Source organism: Microcaecilia unicolor, chromosome 2 (assembly GCF_901765095.1).
Source record: "Microcaecilia unicolor chromosome 2, aMicUni1.1, whole genome shotgun sequence".
Lineage (NCBI taxonomy): Eukaryota > Metazoa > Chordata > Amphibia > Gymnophiona > Siphonopidae > Microcaecilia > Microcaecilia unicolor.
The window spans coordinates 122,797,561-122,811,964 of record NC_044032.1 but is presented as its reverse complement, the minus strand read 5'-3'; the positions used below and the strand labels follow the sequence as shown (position 1 = coordinate 122,811,964).

The window sequence follows — 14,404 nt, the reverse complement described above, 5'->3', positions numbered from 1 at the left end:
TGGGAGGTGGGATGGGGGGAGGTTAGATGGGTATACTATGAAAAGTAAAATTATAGATGGCCAGTTGGACTATGTTGATGTACATCAGTTTATTGGAACACACTTGTAATGCAATGTTTTTTCTTCATCTATTGTCACTTGTATATTTTGGTCGTCAATAAAAATGATATTAAAAAAAAAAAAAAACTGGTTAAAGGATAGAAAACAGAGTAGGGTTAAATGGTCAGTATTCTTAATGGAGAAGGGTAGATAGTGGAGTTCCTCAGGGGTCTGTGCTGGGACCGCTGCTTTTTAACATATTTATAAATGATTTAGAGATGGGAGTAACTAGTGAAGTAATTACATTTTCTGACACCACAAAGTTATTAAATCGCAAGAGGATTGTGAAAAATTACAAGAGACTGGGAGACTGGGCTTCTAAATGGCAGATGACGTAATTTAATGTGAGCAAGTGCAAAGTGATGCATGTGGGAAAGAGGAACCCGAACTATCTATATAAATAATTCTCACCTCCAACGTACTGAACCTCACTGTGTGGCAGGGAAACACTGAAGCCCTGTAGTCTTCTAGGCTGTCATCACCACTCACTCTCACTCTCACTCATAGACCCGCCCTCAGCCACTCCCCATCCACACATAATCCACACTCCATTCTAAATGTAAATTTGTAGTTGCAAGATCCCATGAGTGTCTGCCCCGCCCTCGCGTCACAACGTGATGACGTGGAGGGCAGGGCTATGACAGCCAATCGGCAGTTCCAACGCCCTCCGATGCTCCCCCCCCCCCCGACGCACAGCCAGAAACAGCGACCTACGCAGGGCTTCTACCCCCCCCCCCCCCCACCGACGCACACCGACAAACACCGCTACGCAGGGGGAGGAGTGCCGTCCGAACACCTGATCCGCTGGGACCCCGAAGCTGCCGGCCGCCCTCCACAAAAATACTACCCACCTGCACCCTCCCGACGCTGCCGTCCTGTGCCCTCCCGACGCTGCCCTCCAAACACCTCACACACTGCCTCAGGAAAACCTTGCTAGCGCCCATTTCATTGCTCACAGAAATGGGCCTTTTTTACTAGTAGCTACATAATGCAAGGTTCCACGTTAGGAGTCACCGACCAAGAAAGGGATCTCTGCGTTGTTGTTGATGATAACGTTGAAATGTTCTGCTCAGTGTGCTGCGTCAGCTAAGAAAGCAAATGTAATGTTAGATATTATTAAGTAAGGAATGGAAAACAAAGTGAGGATGTTATGCCTTTGTATTGGTCCATGGTGCGACCGCACCTTGAATATTGTGTTCAATTCTGGTCGCTGCATGTCAAAAAATATATAGTGGAATTAGAAAAGGTACAGAAAATAGCAACGAAATTGATAAAGGGGATGGGACGACTTCCGTATGAGGAAAGGCTGAAGCACCTAGGGCTCTTCAGCTTGGAGAAGAGATGGTTAAGGGGAGATATGATAGAGGTCTATAAAATAATGAGTGGAGTGGAACAGGTAGACGTGAATCGTATGTTCACTCTTTTTTTTTTTTTTGTTACATTTGTACCCCGCGCTTTCCCACTCATGGCAGGCTCAATGCGGCTTACATGGGGCAATGGACGGTTAAGTGACTTGCCCAGAGTCACAAGGAGCTGCCTCTGCCTGAAGTGGGAATCGAACTCAGTTCCTCAGGACCAAAGTCCACCACCCTAACCACTAGGCCACTCCTTGCGGCAAAATTAAAATTGGTGCACATCCGTTTTGAGTCTGAGACTTTACTGCCAACCGTGGACTTAGTGGTAAGGTCTCACGTGTTAACCGTGCGGTAATCGTCTACACACGTAGAATGACGATTACTGCCCGGTTTCTGCACTGCACCAGAATATAAAAATTATTTTCCGGCGCGCATAACAGCCATGTGTCAAAAATTAACTGCAAGGGGCCATGCGGTAGCCGGGTGGTAACTCCAATTTGACACACATTGGGCGCACGTAGGTGCCTATGCAGCTTAGTAAAAGGGCCCCTAGGTCTCAATGCATAAAATGGGGCCTGTGCTAAAATTCTTTCCAAAAATACTAGGACTAGGGGGCATGTGATAAGCTACAAAGAGGTAAATTTAATACGAATCGGAGAAACTTTTTCTTCACTCAACGTGTAATTAAACTCTGGAATTCATTGCCAGAGAATGTGGTAAAGGCGGTTAGCTTAGCGGGATTTAAAAAGGGTCTGGGTGGCTTCCTAAAGGAAAAGTCCATAGACCATTATTAAATTGACTTGGGGAAAATCCACTGCTTATTTCTGGGATAAGCATCATAAAATGTATTGAGCTCTTTTCTGGGATCTTGCCAGGTATTTGTGACCTGGATTGGCCACTGTTGAAACAGGATACTGGACTTGATGGACCTTTGGTCCATCCCAGTGTGGCAATACTTACGTATGTACTTATGTTCAACCCCTGAGTTCAATAACTCTGATGAAGCCAGTTCTCTGCTGGTGAAATGGGTACAGTAGGAGGATTGGGTTTGTTTGAAAAGCTTAGTACTTGTTTTTGTATTTGAGCTATGGCTGCATGAACTGCTCTATTGAGATTTTTTGCATTAAATGGAAGCTATATCTTTAGTAAATGTTTATTTTAAAAATACTAAAATAAGGAAAAACACTGAAGAGGGCATTTTATAAGTATCAATCATTGACAACTGGAACCCTGGAACCTTTGCAGTAAAAACTAAGGACCCTGTTTACTAAGCCACGCTTTAGGCTCACTAATATTTTTAGCGCATGCTAAACATTAGCGCGCACTAACGCTAGAGACACCCATAGGAATATATGGTGTCTCTAGCATTAGCCCACACTAAAACAATAGTGCGCCTTAGTAAACAGGGCCCTAAGTTTTAAATGTAGTGTTTGTGCAGGGTTGCCGTGATCCTTTTTCCTCCTTTCAATAAACAGTTTTTGTTGAACTTACGGTTTTAGGAGCCACATTGCTCGGATGTCGCTTTTCGGCCTTGCACTATACAGGATCTGGTTGTCATGGGGCTGTCATCTGCACACATGAAAGTGTTTAGTGGTTCTCATACCAGTCCTCAGGGCTTACCCAGGAGTTAGGTTTTCAGGATTCCCACAATGAATATGCATGAGATTGATTTGATTAGAACTGTAGGAGTGGGGAGTGCATGCAAGTTTATCTCCTACATGTTCATTGTGGATGGGTGAGAATCACTGTTTAGGCACAATCCTGCCAAGTTATTAATGCCTTCAGTGATCTTTGTAGGCATACATGAATAAAATTTGTTATGCCTGGGTCCTCTCTGAATTAAGCGTTCAAGCTTATACATGTTGGTAACCATGTTTGCATCTTTTAGAGGTCATCCAAATAAGATGTTTCTAGTGAAGGCATTTCTCGGTGAATTGTTCATACTAAGTCATGTACTGTTGGTGTTGGAAACTTAATAAAAATGAGTTAAACATAAGATGTTTCTAGATGAGATATCAAACGAAACTGAAGGGAAGGAACCTCAAAAGGGTGAGCAATATTTAGATACATTAATGTTCTATAAAAGAAAGTAGTCTACTTTCTTTTATAGAGTAGGCTCCTATTGCCACCTTCCGGGCACCTAATTGATACGCCCAGAATTTCAGTGCGGGGGGACTGGACCACAGATAAAATATGACTTGTGAATGCATGGTAGTAAGATTCCAATAGGCTGATTGGTTGGACCATTTGATCCTTTTCTACTACCATTGTCTTTTAATTAGTGGGAGATTGTGATACAAATACGTTCTGTAAACGAGACCTGTGGGTCTCATTATCTCTTTAAAAAAAGAAAGTCTCCTAACCTGTGGGTTTCCCCTAGGTTTAGAAAGCAAGATTGGAAAATGCTGTCTCGACTCTTCCGCCTGCATGGGCTTTTTGTTGCCTCGCACCCATGGGAAGTCATTGTGGGCACAGTAACGCTCACCATTTGCATGATGTCAATGAACATGTTTACGGGAAATGACCGAATCTGCGGGTGGAACTATCAGTGTCCAAAGTTTGAAGAGGTAAGAAGCTGAATTTGCTCTGGCATTTGTCGAATCTGCTTTTTATTAGTGTTCCATCAATGTTAAGTGGTGACATTTTATTTATTTAAAAGTTGTATGTATACCCTCTCCTTGACAAACAGCCAATCAAGATGGTTCACATAGCAAAACAAATGAGAAGCCCTATATTACTTTCAAAGCCGCCTTAAAATAAACCATAGAAAACGCACCCTGTATAGTCACATGAGAAGGGAAAAGAAGAAATCCTTCAAACAGTATTGGAAACCATGTGCATCAAAGTTCATTGCACATTTGGAAAACTGTTTTATCAGTTCTATCATGTTTTTTGTCAACAGTTGACAACTAAAAATAACTAAAAATATAAGGAGATGATTTAGATCACTATTTCATATGTTTGGCTATATCCACCTAGGATTTTGGACTGGTGATCTATAAATAAAGGTATTTCTTTATGAAATGTAAAACAAGGGATGTGTGACCTGATGGGGGGTAAAGAGAAAAAGCAAAGCTATTCTCTAGATCAGCCAAACGTGTGCAGTACTTTTATATAAGAATAGCCAAACTGGGTTAGACCAATGGTAAATCTAGCCCAGTATCTTGTTTCCAACAGGGACCAGTCCAGGTCACAAGTACCTGGCAGAAACCCAATAGTAACAAGGTTCCATGCTACCAATTCCAAGGCAAGTGGTGGCTTCCTCATGTTTATCTCAATAACAGACTATGGACTTTTCCCCTAGGAACTTGTCCAAACCTTTTATAAACCCAGATACGCTAACTACTGTTAGCACATCCTCCAACAAGTTCCAGAGCTTAACTATTGAGTAAAAAAAATTTCCTCCTATTTGTTTTAAAAGTATTTCCATGTAACTAAATCGAGTGTCCCCTAGTCTTATTAGAATACAGTTCTAGTTGAGGTGGTAAGGTGCATGAGGGTTTGAATCCTGCATTTCATGGAGAACATATATTACATATAAGTACTTGGTTTTAACTAAAAACAAGTAGGATTGTAAGTCCTCATATGCTACAGGTTATTTTCAACCAAAAAAGGGGGGGAAAACAAAAGGCATTGATAGAAATCTGCCTTTCCTTAGCGTATGCAGCTGATGAATCCAAGAACTGGTGGGTTGTGTCCAGCTACTAGCAGGTGGAGATAGAGATTACAAAGCTGAAGGCAGTGATACCAGACGACCAGCTCCTCCTTCACCTCAGTACATCTGTATCTCCAGCAGGTGGTGGACGGCGCTTCAGCAGCTCCTGGATTTGTCTGTTGGGGATACTCCTGAGTCCTGTGGGCCAGTTGAGTTTAGGGGTGTCTGGCTGGTGGTGCCGACTTTGGGGGCATACTCAGTCTTCTGGGTCCCTGCTTCACCCTTTCCCCCCTTGCCTATGGGTCTTTAGAGCTCTAGCCTTCCTCACCAGTACTGTGCTTTAATGTGGGCGACGCTGACGTTTGAAAGCTGTTCCCGCTGCGCTGGCAGTTCTCTGCAGCAGGACTCTGTGTGGTGGTGTGTTTGAACGCTAGGGAGGGAAGTGCTGAAGTTCCCCTTCCCCGAGCAGCCTTTTCCTGCGCTAGTATGGCGGAATGCGCGCCTTTTTGCTGTTGTGGCCCTCTCTTTTCTCCTGATGTCAGCTCATCCTTTCCTGCCCTGTAGCCTCGATGTGGCTGGGGGGGGGGGGGGGGCGGCTTCTCCTAAAGGACCGTGTGTTCCATTAGAGACTGCTGGTACAGGGGATTTCCCTTTATTTTCTCCAGCCTTTGGTTTCCTTTACCAAAATCACTGTTGAGTCAGAAACTGTTTGCATATAGCTGGGGCAGTGGCACAAATTCTTTTCAAACTGTCCCCACTATGCAAGGGGATCCAAGGGAAGAACAGAACTACGTTAAGCTGTTTCTATATCTTCTGAATCTGAGCAGGATCTCCTGTGCTCTGGGACCCTTAATTTGAACCTTTCTTCTTAAGACAGCTTGGCCTCAGTAGCCCTTTTTTGTGATTGGGGGAGTTTTTATGCCCATCTCGGGCAGATGGGTTCTAGAAGGCTAAGTTTTTTCCAGAAGGAATCTGATGGTGCTGCGATGTGCCTTGTTATTTTTGGGATGCACGTCAGCCACTGGGGGCTTCTTGGGGCAGGGGATTTCTGACACCCCCCACCCCCCGAGCTCATTCTGCTGCTCTGTATGCCTCTATGTTGCAGAAGTCTGGTAGGGGAGCTAACAGTTCCTTTTTAGTTCAGCCTTTGCAGTTTTCTGGCTTGTTCTCTGTCTTAGTCTCTTCAGATGGACCCTGCCCCGAAGGGGGGATGTTTTCTCTCCAGCTCAGCAGTAGGGTCCATTTCTCCCCTGTCTTCCTCTATTCAGAGGGGGTCTTTTCAGGGCAGTCAGTCCCTTTCTGCACAAAGGCAGCAAGAATCACCTGAGCTGGAAAGCCATGTTTGCCTAAGTGGGTGTATTGATGGCAGCAGGCTCGAGTAGGCCTGACTGGCTGTGGTGAGTTAAGATTTTCTTATAGTTCCTGCGTTGGCTAAGGCTGTTCCTGGTGTGGGAAACAGTGAACAGTATCAGAGCAGGAGTCCTTATATGTTGGGCCTCTGAAAGGGCCTATTTAGTGTTTTTATTTACAGACTTTTCTGTCCCCTTGGTTTTTCTCTGAGGGCAGTTGCTTGAACAGCTTGGAAGTTTCCCTCCTTCCTTTGTGAAACTCTTTTTATGCTGGCAGTACATGGTGGTGTGCCTGATCTCTGATCTTGGAAGCTCAGCAGGGTTGGGCCTGGCTGGTTTCTACTTGGATGGGAGACTGCCTGGGAATTGCAGTAGGTTTTGTTGTTTTTTTTCTGCACCTTTTGCTCCTTTACAAATGGGAGTTTCTAGGCTTATTGCCTTTGGTTCCACTTTCTGTGGTGAAATGTTACATATTGTGGTTTTCTGGGGCCAGTGCTCCTCAGTACTGTCATGGAGGCATTTGCTCCAGGGTGCAGTAGCTTCAGCAAAATAGTTTTATTTTTCTGGAAGATGGTTGGCTTTCAGCCTGAAGGTCACAGGTTTAAGGCTGGTTTGTGCATCATGTTAGAAGCTGTGGTCCTCTGCTCCTTTTCTTTGGGGCATATTTTACTTCCCTCTCTCATATTGTTTGCCTTGACAAGCAGTTCTTTCCATAGCTGGGACAGTTTACACTATGGTACATTGCCAAAGGTTAGCTGAGGTGGTTTCCCACAGCAGCTCTGCTCTTCTAGTTTTGCTCTCTGACACTGATCAAATTATTGCATTCCAGCTCCAGCTTCCACTGTATCTGTGGCACCTCTAGTTAGCTGTTTGTTGCAGTGTCTCTAAGGCTTTTATTGCACTTTTTCTTTATATTGGACAGCTAGCTATATTCAGAGCTACTTCAATTTAGCCTGCACTTCAATTTTCCCTGCACTTCTCTCTTAGGAAGCATTTCTTTTCTTTCCTCTTTGGACCCCTCATCTGCGGTTTCTCTGTTTGGCCGTTCTGAGCCCTCATCTCATGTTCAGTTCCAGGCTTTCCCTGTTGGCATGGCTATGGCGCCATTCACCTTTTCCTAGGTTTGGGAGTTTTGCAGCATTCTCCACAAGGACAGCATCAGAGTGCACTTCACTCTAGACGAGATCCGAGAGTTTTTCTTCCCGGGTCTTCTCGGAATCCTTGAGCTGGGTGGTCACCCTTCAAATGAGCCAACCTCGTCCCATCCCAGACAGCTCTGGTAAGATTTTTTTTCTTGACCAAGGACTGGAGGATCTAGGTTCAGACTTTGGTGCCCAGTCTGCTCAGGGCGCTGAGTCCTCGGGCCTGGCTATGCATTCATGTCTTGGGCTCTGTGGTGGACACTTTGGAGGTAGTGCTGTGGGTGGTGCTCATAGACAACATCTACAGCTCTTGCTTCTCAACAGGTGGTCTCCTGTGTTCCAGGAGTGTCAGCAGTGTCTTCCACGGCTGTTCTCGGTACGCCTGCGCATGAACTGGTGGCTTCGTAATTCCTCCCTGTGGAAGGGATGCTTTGGCGACTCCGCAGTGGATGGTGGTGGTCACGTATGCGAGTCTCTCTGACTGGAAAGCCCTTTGCCTCCTCCTTCCGTCTCTGGGGTGGTGGATGGCACAGGGGACGGTGTAGCTGATCTCCCACCTGGATCTGCTTTTGGTGCTGTTCGTCTTCTAGCCTTTCAGGACACATTGCAGGCCAGGCGGTGCTTGTGCCATCTCCCCCGCCTGTACCTGCTTTTGGTGCTGTTCGTCTTCTAGCACTTCAGGACACGTTGCGGGCTAGGCGGTGCTTCTACCATCAGAGAAGATGAGGCGGTGGCTGCTTCTTTGACAGAGTGGAGTCAGACTGTGGCCATCGGGGTGTGTCGCCCCCATGGAGTGGGCAGAGGACCTCGTGTTCTGTTTCTACGCTGCCCACTTTGTGGGCTTTTCCTACGGTGAGTTCTCTTTTCTGCCCTCTTCTGGTCTCGGAAGAATGGTTATTCTGCACCAGTGCTTCTCCAACATGGCCTCAGGTATAGAACTCCGTAAGTAGATCTGATGGCATCCCGGCTGGACACCCAGATTCCTTCTTTCTTCTGTCATTGGAGAGAGGGTGATTCGGCAGGGCTGATTGTTCTATTGCATCCTTGACTGGAGGACATTCTTCAATAGTGTTTCCTCCATGGCCTCTGCGGCCGAGTTCTTTTCAGATCACTGTCCGCCTGAGTCGAGTCATTCTGGTAGCTCTGGATTAACACGGTGCCCTTGGTATGTGGATATAGTGAAGTTCCTGGTGGTGCCTTCGTTTTGGATCTGCTTGACTCCAGGCTCTTCTGGGTCCGCTCCTGAGTGGCTGATCCCTCTTGCTTTGTTCTTGCGGCCTAGTGTTTTGAGAGGCCGACTCTGAGGAACAGAGTTCTTTGGACGCTATAGTTACTATTCTGTTGCGATCTTGTATGTGGTCCACTGCAACTGCGTATTCTCAGGTGTTGAGGATTTTTTTTTTTAGGCTGGTTGTGGCCCACGCTTGGTCTTCATTGTGGGCGTCTGTTCTTCAGCAATTGAGTTCTTTCTGTAGGATGGGTTGCAGAAGGGCCTGGCCATGCACTCGGAGGTGGTGCATTTCTTGCAGAGTGCTTTGCTCCTCCACCGCTGCGACCTTCTTCTCCTTGAAACCTCATTCGTATTCTCCGAGTCTAGCTTGGGGCTCCTTGTCTACCGAGCATTGCTTCGGACTCCTTTTTGTTTCTTTGCAGAATGCTTTGCTTAGGAACTTACAAGCAGTGTTCTTGGTCGCCAATTCTTTGGCATGCAGAGTATCTGAATTTTTAGCGCAGCCATTCTGAGCTGTTTTTTTTCTGCAATTTGCTGAGTCTGGAGTGACCTTGCTTTCGGCTCCTTCTTTCTTTTCCGCCTGTGGTTTGGCTTTTCTTTTTTAACCTCTCTTTCTTCCCTCCTTTCAGGAGGGGGATTTTCACACGGAGTACACAGATGTTCAGAGGGCTGCCCGGTATTTGCAGATGTTGCATGTTTTTCAGCGTTCAGATCTTCTTTTGTCTTTGTCACTGGTTCTTGCCGTGGGACAGCAGCCTCTGTGTAATCTGATTTTTTTTTTCTCGTTGGATTGTAGATACTTTGTGTTTTTTTTGGAAAGGTTACGTCCCACCGGTGGCATTCCAGGTTTGTTTCACAAGTTTACTATCATACTTCTTGGGCGGAATGAGTGTGCTTTTACTATTCAGATGCTTCCTTTGCAGCAGCGGTTCTGTCTCAGGGAGCGACGACTTCCCACCCTACTTAGGGATTGCTTTGGTACATCCCACCAGTTCTTGGATTCATCTGCATACGCTAAAGAAGGTAAAATTATGCCTTAGCTGCTGATAATTTTCTTTCCTTTAATAGCAGCAGATGAATCCAGGATCCCGCCCTTTGTCAGCCGCACTTGTTTTGCCTATCTGTTCTTATTCTGGTCTTTAGTTTCCAAAAAAAAAAAGGAGAAGAGGAAAGAGAACAGAAACCACTGAAGAGGACTCCATCGCAGATGTGGTTTCTCTTAAGTGAGACTGACAAGTTTCTGGTTTATATGGCTGGTGAGGAAGGCTTCCTGGTTTCTTGTCTGATTCTGCTTGGTGATGAGACATGTACTGAGGTGAAGGAGGAGCTGGCCGTCTGTTACCACTGCCTTCAGCTTTGTAATCTCTATCTCCATCTGCTGGTAGATGGACACAACCCACCAGTTCTTGGATTCATCTGCTGCTACTAAAGGAAAGAAAATTATCAGCAGGTAAGGCATAATTTTACCTTCCTAGTTTCCACCTGCTTGTGAGGACCTGAATCCTACTGTCCATGGAGAATAGTTACCGAGGGAAGATGGAACTCAAGCTGCTTACCCATATTTTTCCTTTTTATCAAGTCTTATTTTTTTTACCTGTCTCCAGTTCTGCAGTTCGCCACAGTCTCGTATCCAGTGCACACACAAATTGGCACAAACCTTTCCACAAAATCACCCAACCTTCATACCTCTCCATTTCCCCTTTTTATACATCTTCTAGGTAGTTTTCCATGTCATCTATATTTTCTCTCTTCGCTGGGGTTCATGCTTCCTTTTTCTGCTGTTGGACCACAACCCCCTGGTCTCTGTCTTCTGACATATGGTGAAACTATCAGATTTTGCTCTCTAATAAAGTGGGAATACGTGAGCATATTAGCTTGTTCTCCTTCTGTGGATTTGTTCTTTTATTTAGATGTAGCTCACATTCTCCGAGGACAAGCAGGCTGCTTGTTCTCACAAATGGGTGACGTCCACGGCAGCCCCTCCGATCGGAGATCTTCCTAGCAACAGTGTTTGCTAGTCCTCGCGCGCGAGGCCGTCTTCCCACCCGAAATTGCTCGTGTTCGCTAGTCTCCTTTTTTCCGCAGCTCGGGAAGGCTGTTTTTTTCGGTCGCTCCGCGCCCCTAGGAGATCCCTCGCGATTCACAGTCTTTTTTCTTTTTTAAATTTACCTTTATTTCTAGTGTTGGCCCGTAAGTTTTCTTTCGTGGTCGAGTGCCCGTTCGCTTTTTGGTGAGTTTTTGGTGCCCTTTTTTTCACCATTGCGGATTTCAATTTTGCCGGTGTGATTTTTCCGCCCATGGCATCGAAGCCATTCAGCGGCTTCAAACCGTGCACCCAGTGCGGCCCGATAATCTCTCTCACTGATAGGCACGCTTCTTGCCTTCAGTGTCTGGGGGTTGGGCACCGTCCCCAGGCCTGTAATCTCTGTCTTCTTTTGAAGAGGAGAACTCAGGCGGCGAGATTAGCCCAGTGGAACAGTTTGTTCGGGACTTCATCCGGCGCGTCGACATCCTCCGTTCCGCGGTCCTCGGTATCGGAGCCTTCGGTACCGCGCCCATCATCGACTTCGGTACCGCGTTCATCGGTCCCAGCATCGACATCGAGGCCTTCGGTATCGAAGTCATCGTCTGGTGCAGCTGCGAGGTTGGGATTGTTCCTCGTGAGGATGTCGTCGGAGGGTGCTTCGATGTCTGGAGTGCAGGTGAGGACCCGAGGAAACGTTTGGATTCGACGTCTTCCTCTTCGGTACCGGGGGGTGCAGAGGCCGTGCGTCGTGCTAAAGCAAAGAAGCACCGGCATCGGTCACCCTCCAATCGTTGGGTACGAGAGCTCTGGGTCGCCGGTACCGCCGGCACCCAAGCGTCGACATCGGGAGGACCGCTCACCCTCCATTCAGGAGGTGTCGATGCGTTCCCCTGTGGACAGCCCGGTACTGCCTCCATCCCCGGAACAGATTCGCAGCTCGTCGTCGATACCGGCCCCACCGCCTTTCTCCACAGCCTCTCTGAACGAGAGCCTCAGGGCCGTCCTTCCGGGGATCCTGGAGGAGCTGTTTCGCCCTTCTCCTCCGGTACCAGGGGTGCTTGCGCCGCCGGTGCCGTCAAGTGAGGCGACGGCTGGGCCCTCATCTGCTCTGAGGACGCCCGCCCCGGTACCGCTTTGCGGTGCCGGTGCCGGCCGCCTCCCAGGAGGGCTCCCCGACGACGTCAATGGAGGGAGCTCCATCATCTCCGCTATGGGAGTCCTCTTCTCGACGCTCCCACCGTGGCCATGTTCCCACGGAGTCGAGGCAGGCGCAGCTTTGGACCGAAGTCCACCAGCTGGTGTCCGACACTGATGAGGAGGCCTCGTGGGAAGCAGAGAAAGACGTCAGATATTTCTCTGATGAGGAGTCTGACGGTCTTCCTTCTGATCCTACTCCCTCGCCTGAAAGACAGCTTTCTCCTCCAGAGAGTCTCTCTTTCACGGCCTTTGTCTGGGAAATGTCTACGGCAATTCCCTTTCCTGTGGTCACGGAGGATGAGCCGAGAGCTGAGATGCTGGAGCTCTTGGACTATCCTTCGCCACCTAAGGAGTCGTCCACAGTACCCATGCATCATGTCTTCAAAAAGACGTTGCTGGCGAACTGGGCGAAACCCTTAACTACGCCCCACATCCCCAAGAAGATCGAATCTCGATATCGGATCCATGGGGACCCGGAGTTGATGCAGACTCAGTTGCCACACGACTCTGGTGTGGTGGATCTGGCCCTCAAGAAGGCCAAGAGTTCTAGAGAGTATGCTTCGGCGCCCCCGGGCAAAGACTCTAGAACCTTGGACTCCTTTGGGAGGAAGGCCTACCATTCTGCAATGCTCATTGCCAAAATCCAGTCCTACCAGCTCTACACGAGCATACACATGCGGAACAATGTGCGGCAGTTGGCGGACTTGGTGGACAAGCTCCCTTCTGAGTAGGCCAAGCCCTTTCAGCAGGTGGTCAGGCAGCTGAAGGCGTGTAGGAAATTCCTGGCCAGGGGGGTCTTTGACTGTTTTGATGTTGCATCCAGGGCCGCTGCTCAGGGTGTGGTGATGCGCAGGCTCTCATGGCTGCGAGCCTCCGACCTGGAAAATCGAATCCAGCAGCGGATTGCGGATGCCCCTTGCCGGGGGGGGGGGGGGGGGGGAACAGTGTTTTTGAGGACAAGGTCGAACAGGTGGTTGAACAGCTCCACCAGCGGGATACCACTTTTGACAAGTTCTCCCGCCGGCCGCCTTCAGCATCTACCTCTTCGGGTAGACGTTTTTACGGGGGAAGGAGGACGGTCCCCTATTCTTCTGGCAAGCGTAGGTACAATCCTCCTTCTCGCCAGCCTGCTCTTGTAACCTCCGATCAGTGGGTTCTCCAAATAGTCCGGCTAGGATACTCTCTCAATTTGGCCTCCAAACCTCCAAATTGCCCACCGGGAGCTCAGTCCTTCAGCTTCCAGCACAGGCAGGTACTTGCAGAGGAACTCTCCGCCCTTCTCAGCGCCAATGCGGTCGAGCCCGTGCCACCGGGGCAAGAAGGGCTGGGATTCTATTCCAGGTACTTCCTTGTGGAAAAGAAAACAGGGGGGATGCGTCCCATCCTAGACCTAAGGGCCCTGAACAAATATCTGGTCCGAGAAAAGTTCAGGATGCTTTCTCTGGGCACCCTTCTTCCCATGATTCAACAGGATGATTGGCTATGCTCTCTGGACTTAAAGGATGCCTATACGCACATCCTGATTCTGCCAGCTCACAGGCAGTATCTTCGATTTCGTCTGGGAACACGGCATTTTCAGTACTGTGTGCTACCCTTTGGGCTCGCCTCCGCGCCCAGAGTGTTCACCAAATGCCTGGCTGTAGTAGCGGCTTCTCTACACAGGCTGGGAGTGCATGTGTTCCCGTACCTCGACGATTGGCTGGTAAAGAACACCTCCGAGGCAGGAGCTCAGCAGTCCATGCAGGTGACTATTCGACTCCTGGAGCTGCTAGGGTTTGTGATAAATTATCCAAAGTCCCATCTTCTTCCAGTTCAGAAACTCGAATTCATAGGAGATCTGCTGGATTCTCAGACGGCCCGTGCCTACCTTCCAGAGACCAGGGCCGACAATCTGCTGGCCCTTGTCTCCTCGGTGCGGGTGTCTCAGCAGATCACAGCTCGGCAGATGTTGAGATTGCTCGGCCACATGGCCTCCACGGTTCACGTGACTCCCATGGCCCGCCTTTTTATGAGATCAGCTCAATGGACCCTAGCCTCCCAGTGGTGCCAGGCTGCTGGGGGCTTAGAGGACGTGGTCCGCTTGTCCATGAGGTTTCTCCTCTCCCTCCATTGGTGGACAATTCGATCCAATTTGACCCTGGGACGTCCCTTCCAGATTCCTCAGCCACAAAAGGTGCTGACCACGGACGCGTCACTCCTGGGGTGGGGAGCGCATGTCGATGGGCTCCACATTCAGGGGAGTTGGTCCGTCCAGGAACAAGGTCTACAGATCAACCTCCTGGAGTTGCGAGCGGTCTGGAACGCTCTGAAGGCTTTCAGGGATCGGCTGTCCCATCAAATTATCCAAATT

The 14,404-nt window shown here is 48.4% G+C and overlaps 1 protein-coding gene across 1 annotated transcript in view; it reads left to right on the top strand.

The window, feature by feature from the left end:
- HMGCR (3-hydroxy-3-methylglutaryl-CoA reductase) overlaps window positions 1-14,404 on the top strand; it is an 87,237-nt gene that overhangs the window by 26,024 nt on the left and 46,809 nt on the right. Inside the window, 1 exon segment of the mRNA XM_030193271.1 lies at window positions 3,835-4,021. Coding sequence (XP_030049131.1) covers window positions 3,857-4,021 — 165 coding nt within the window. The 5' untranslated portion in view covers window positions 3,835-3,856.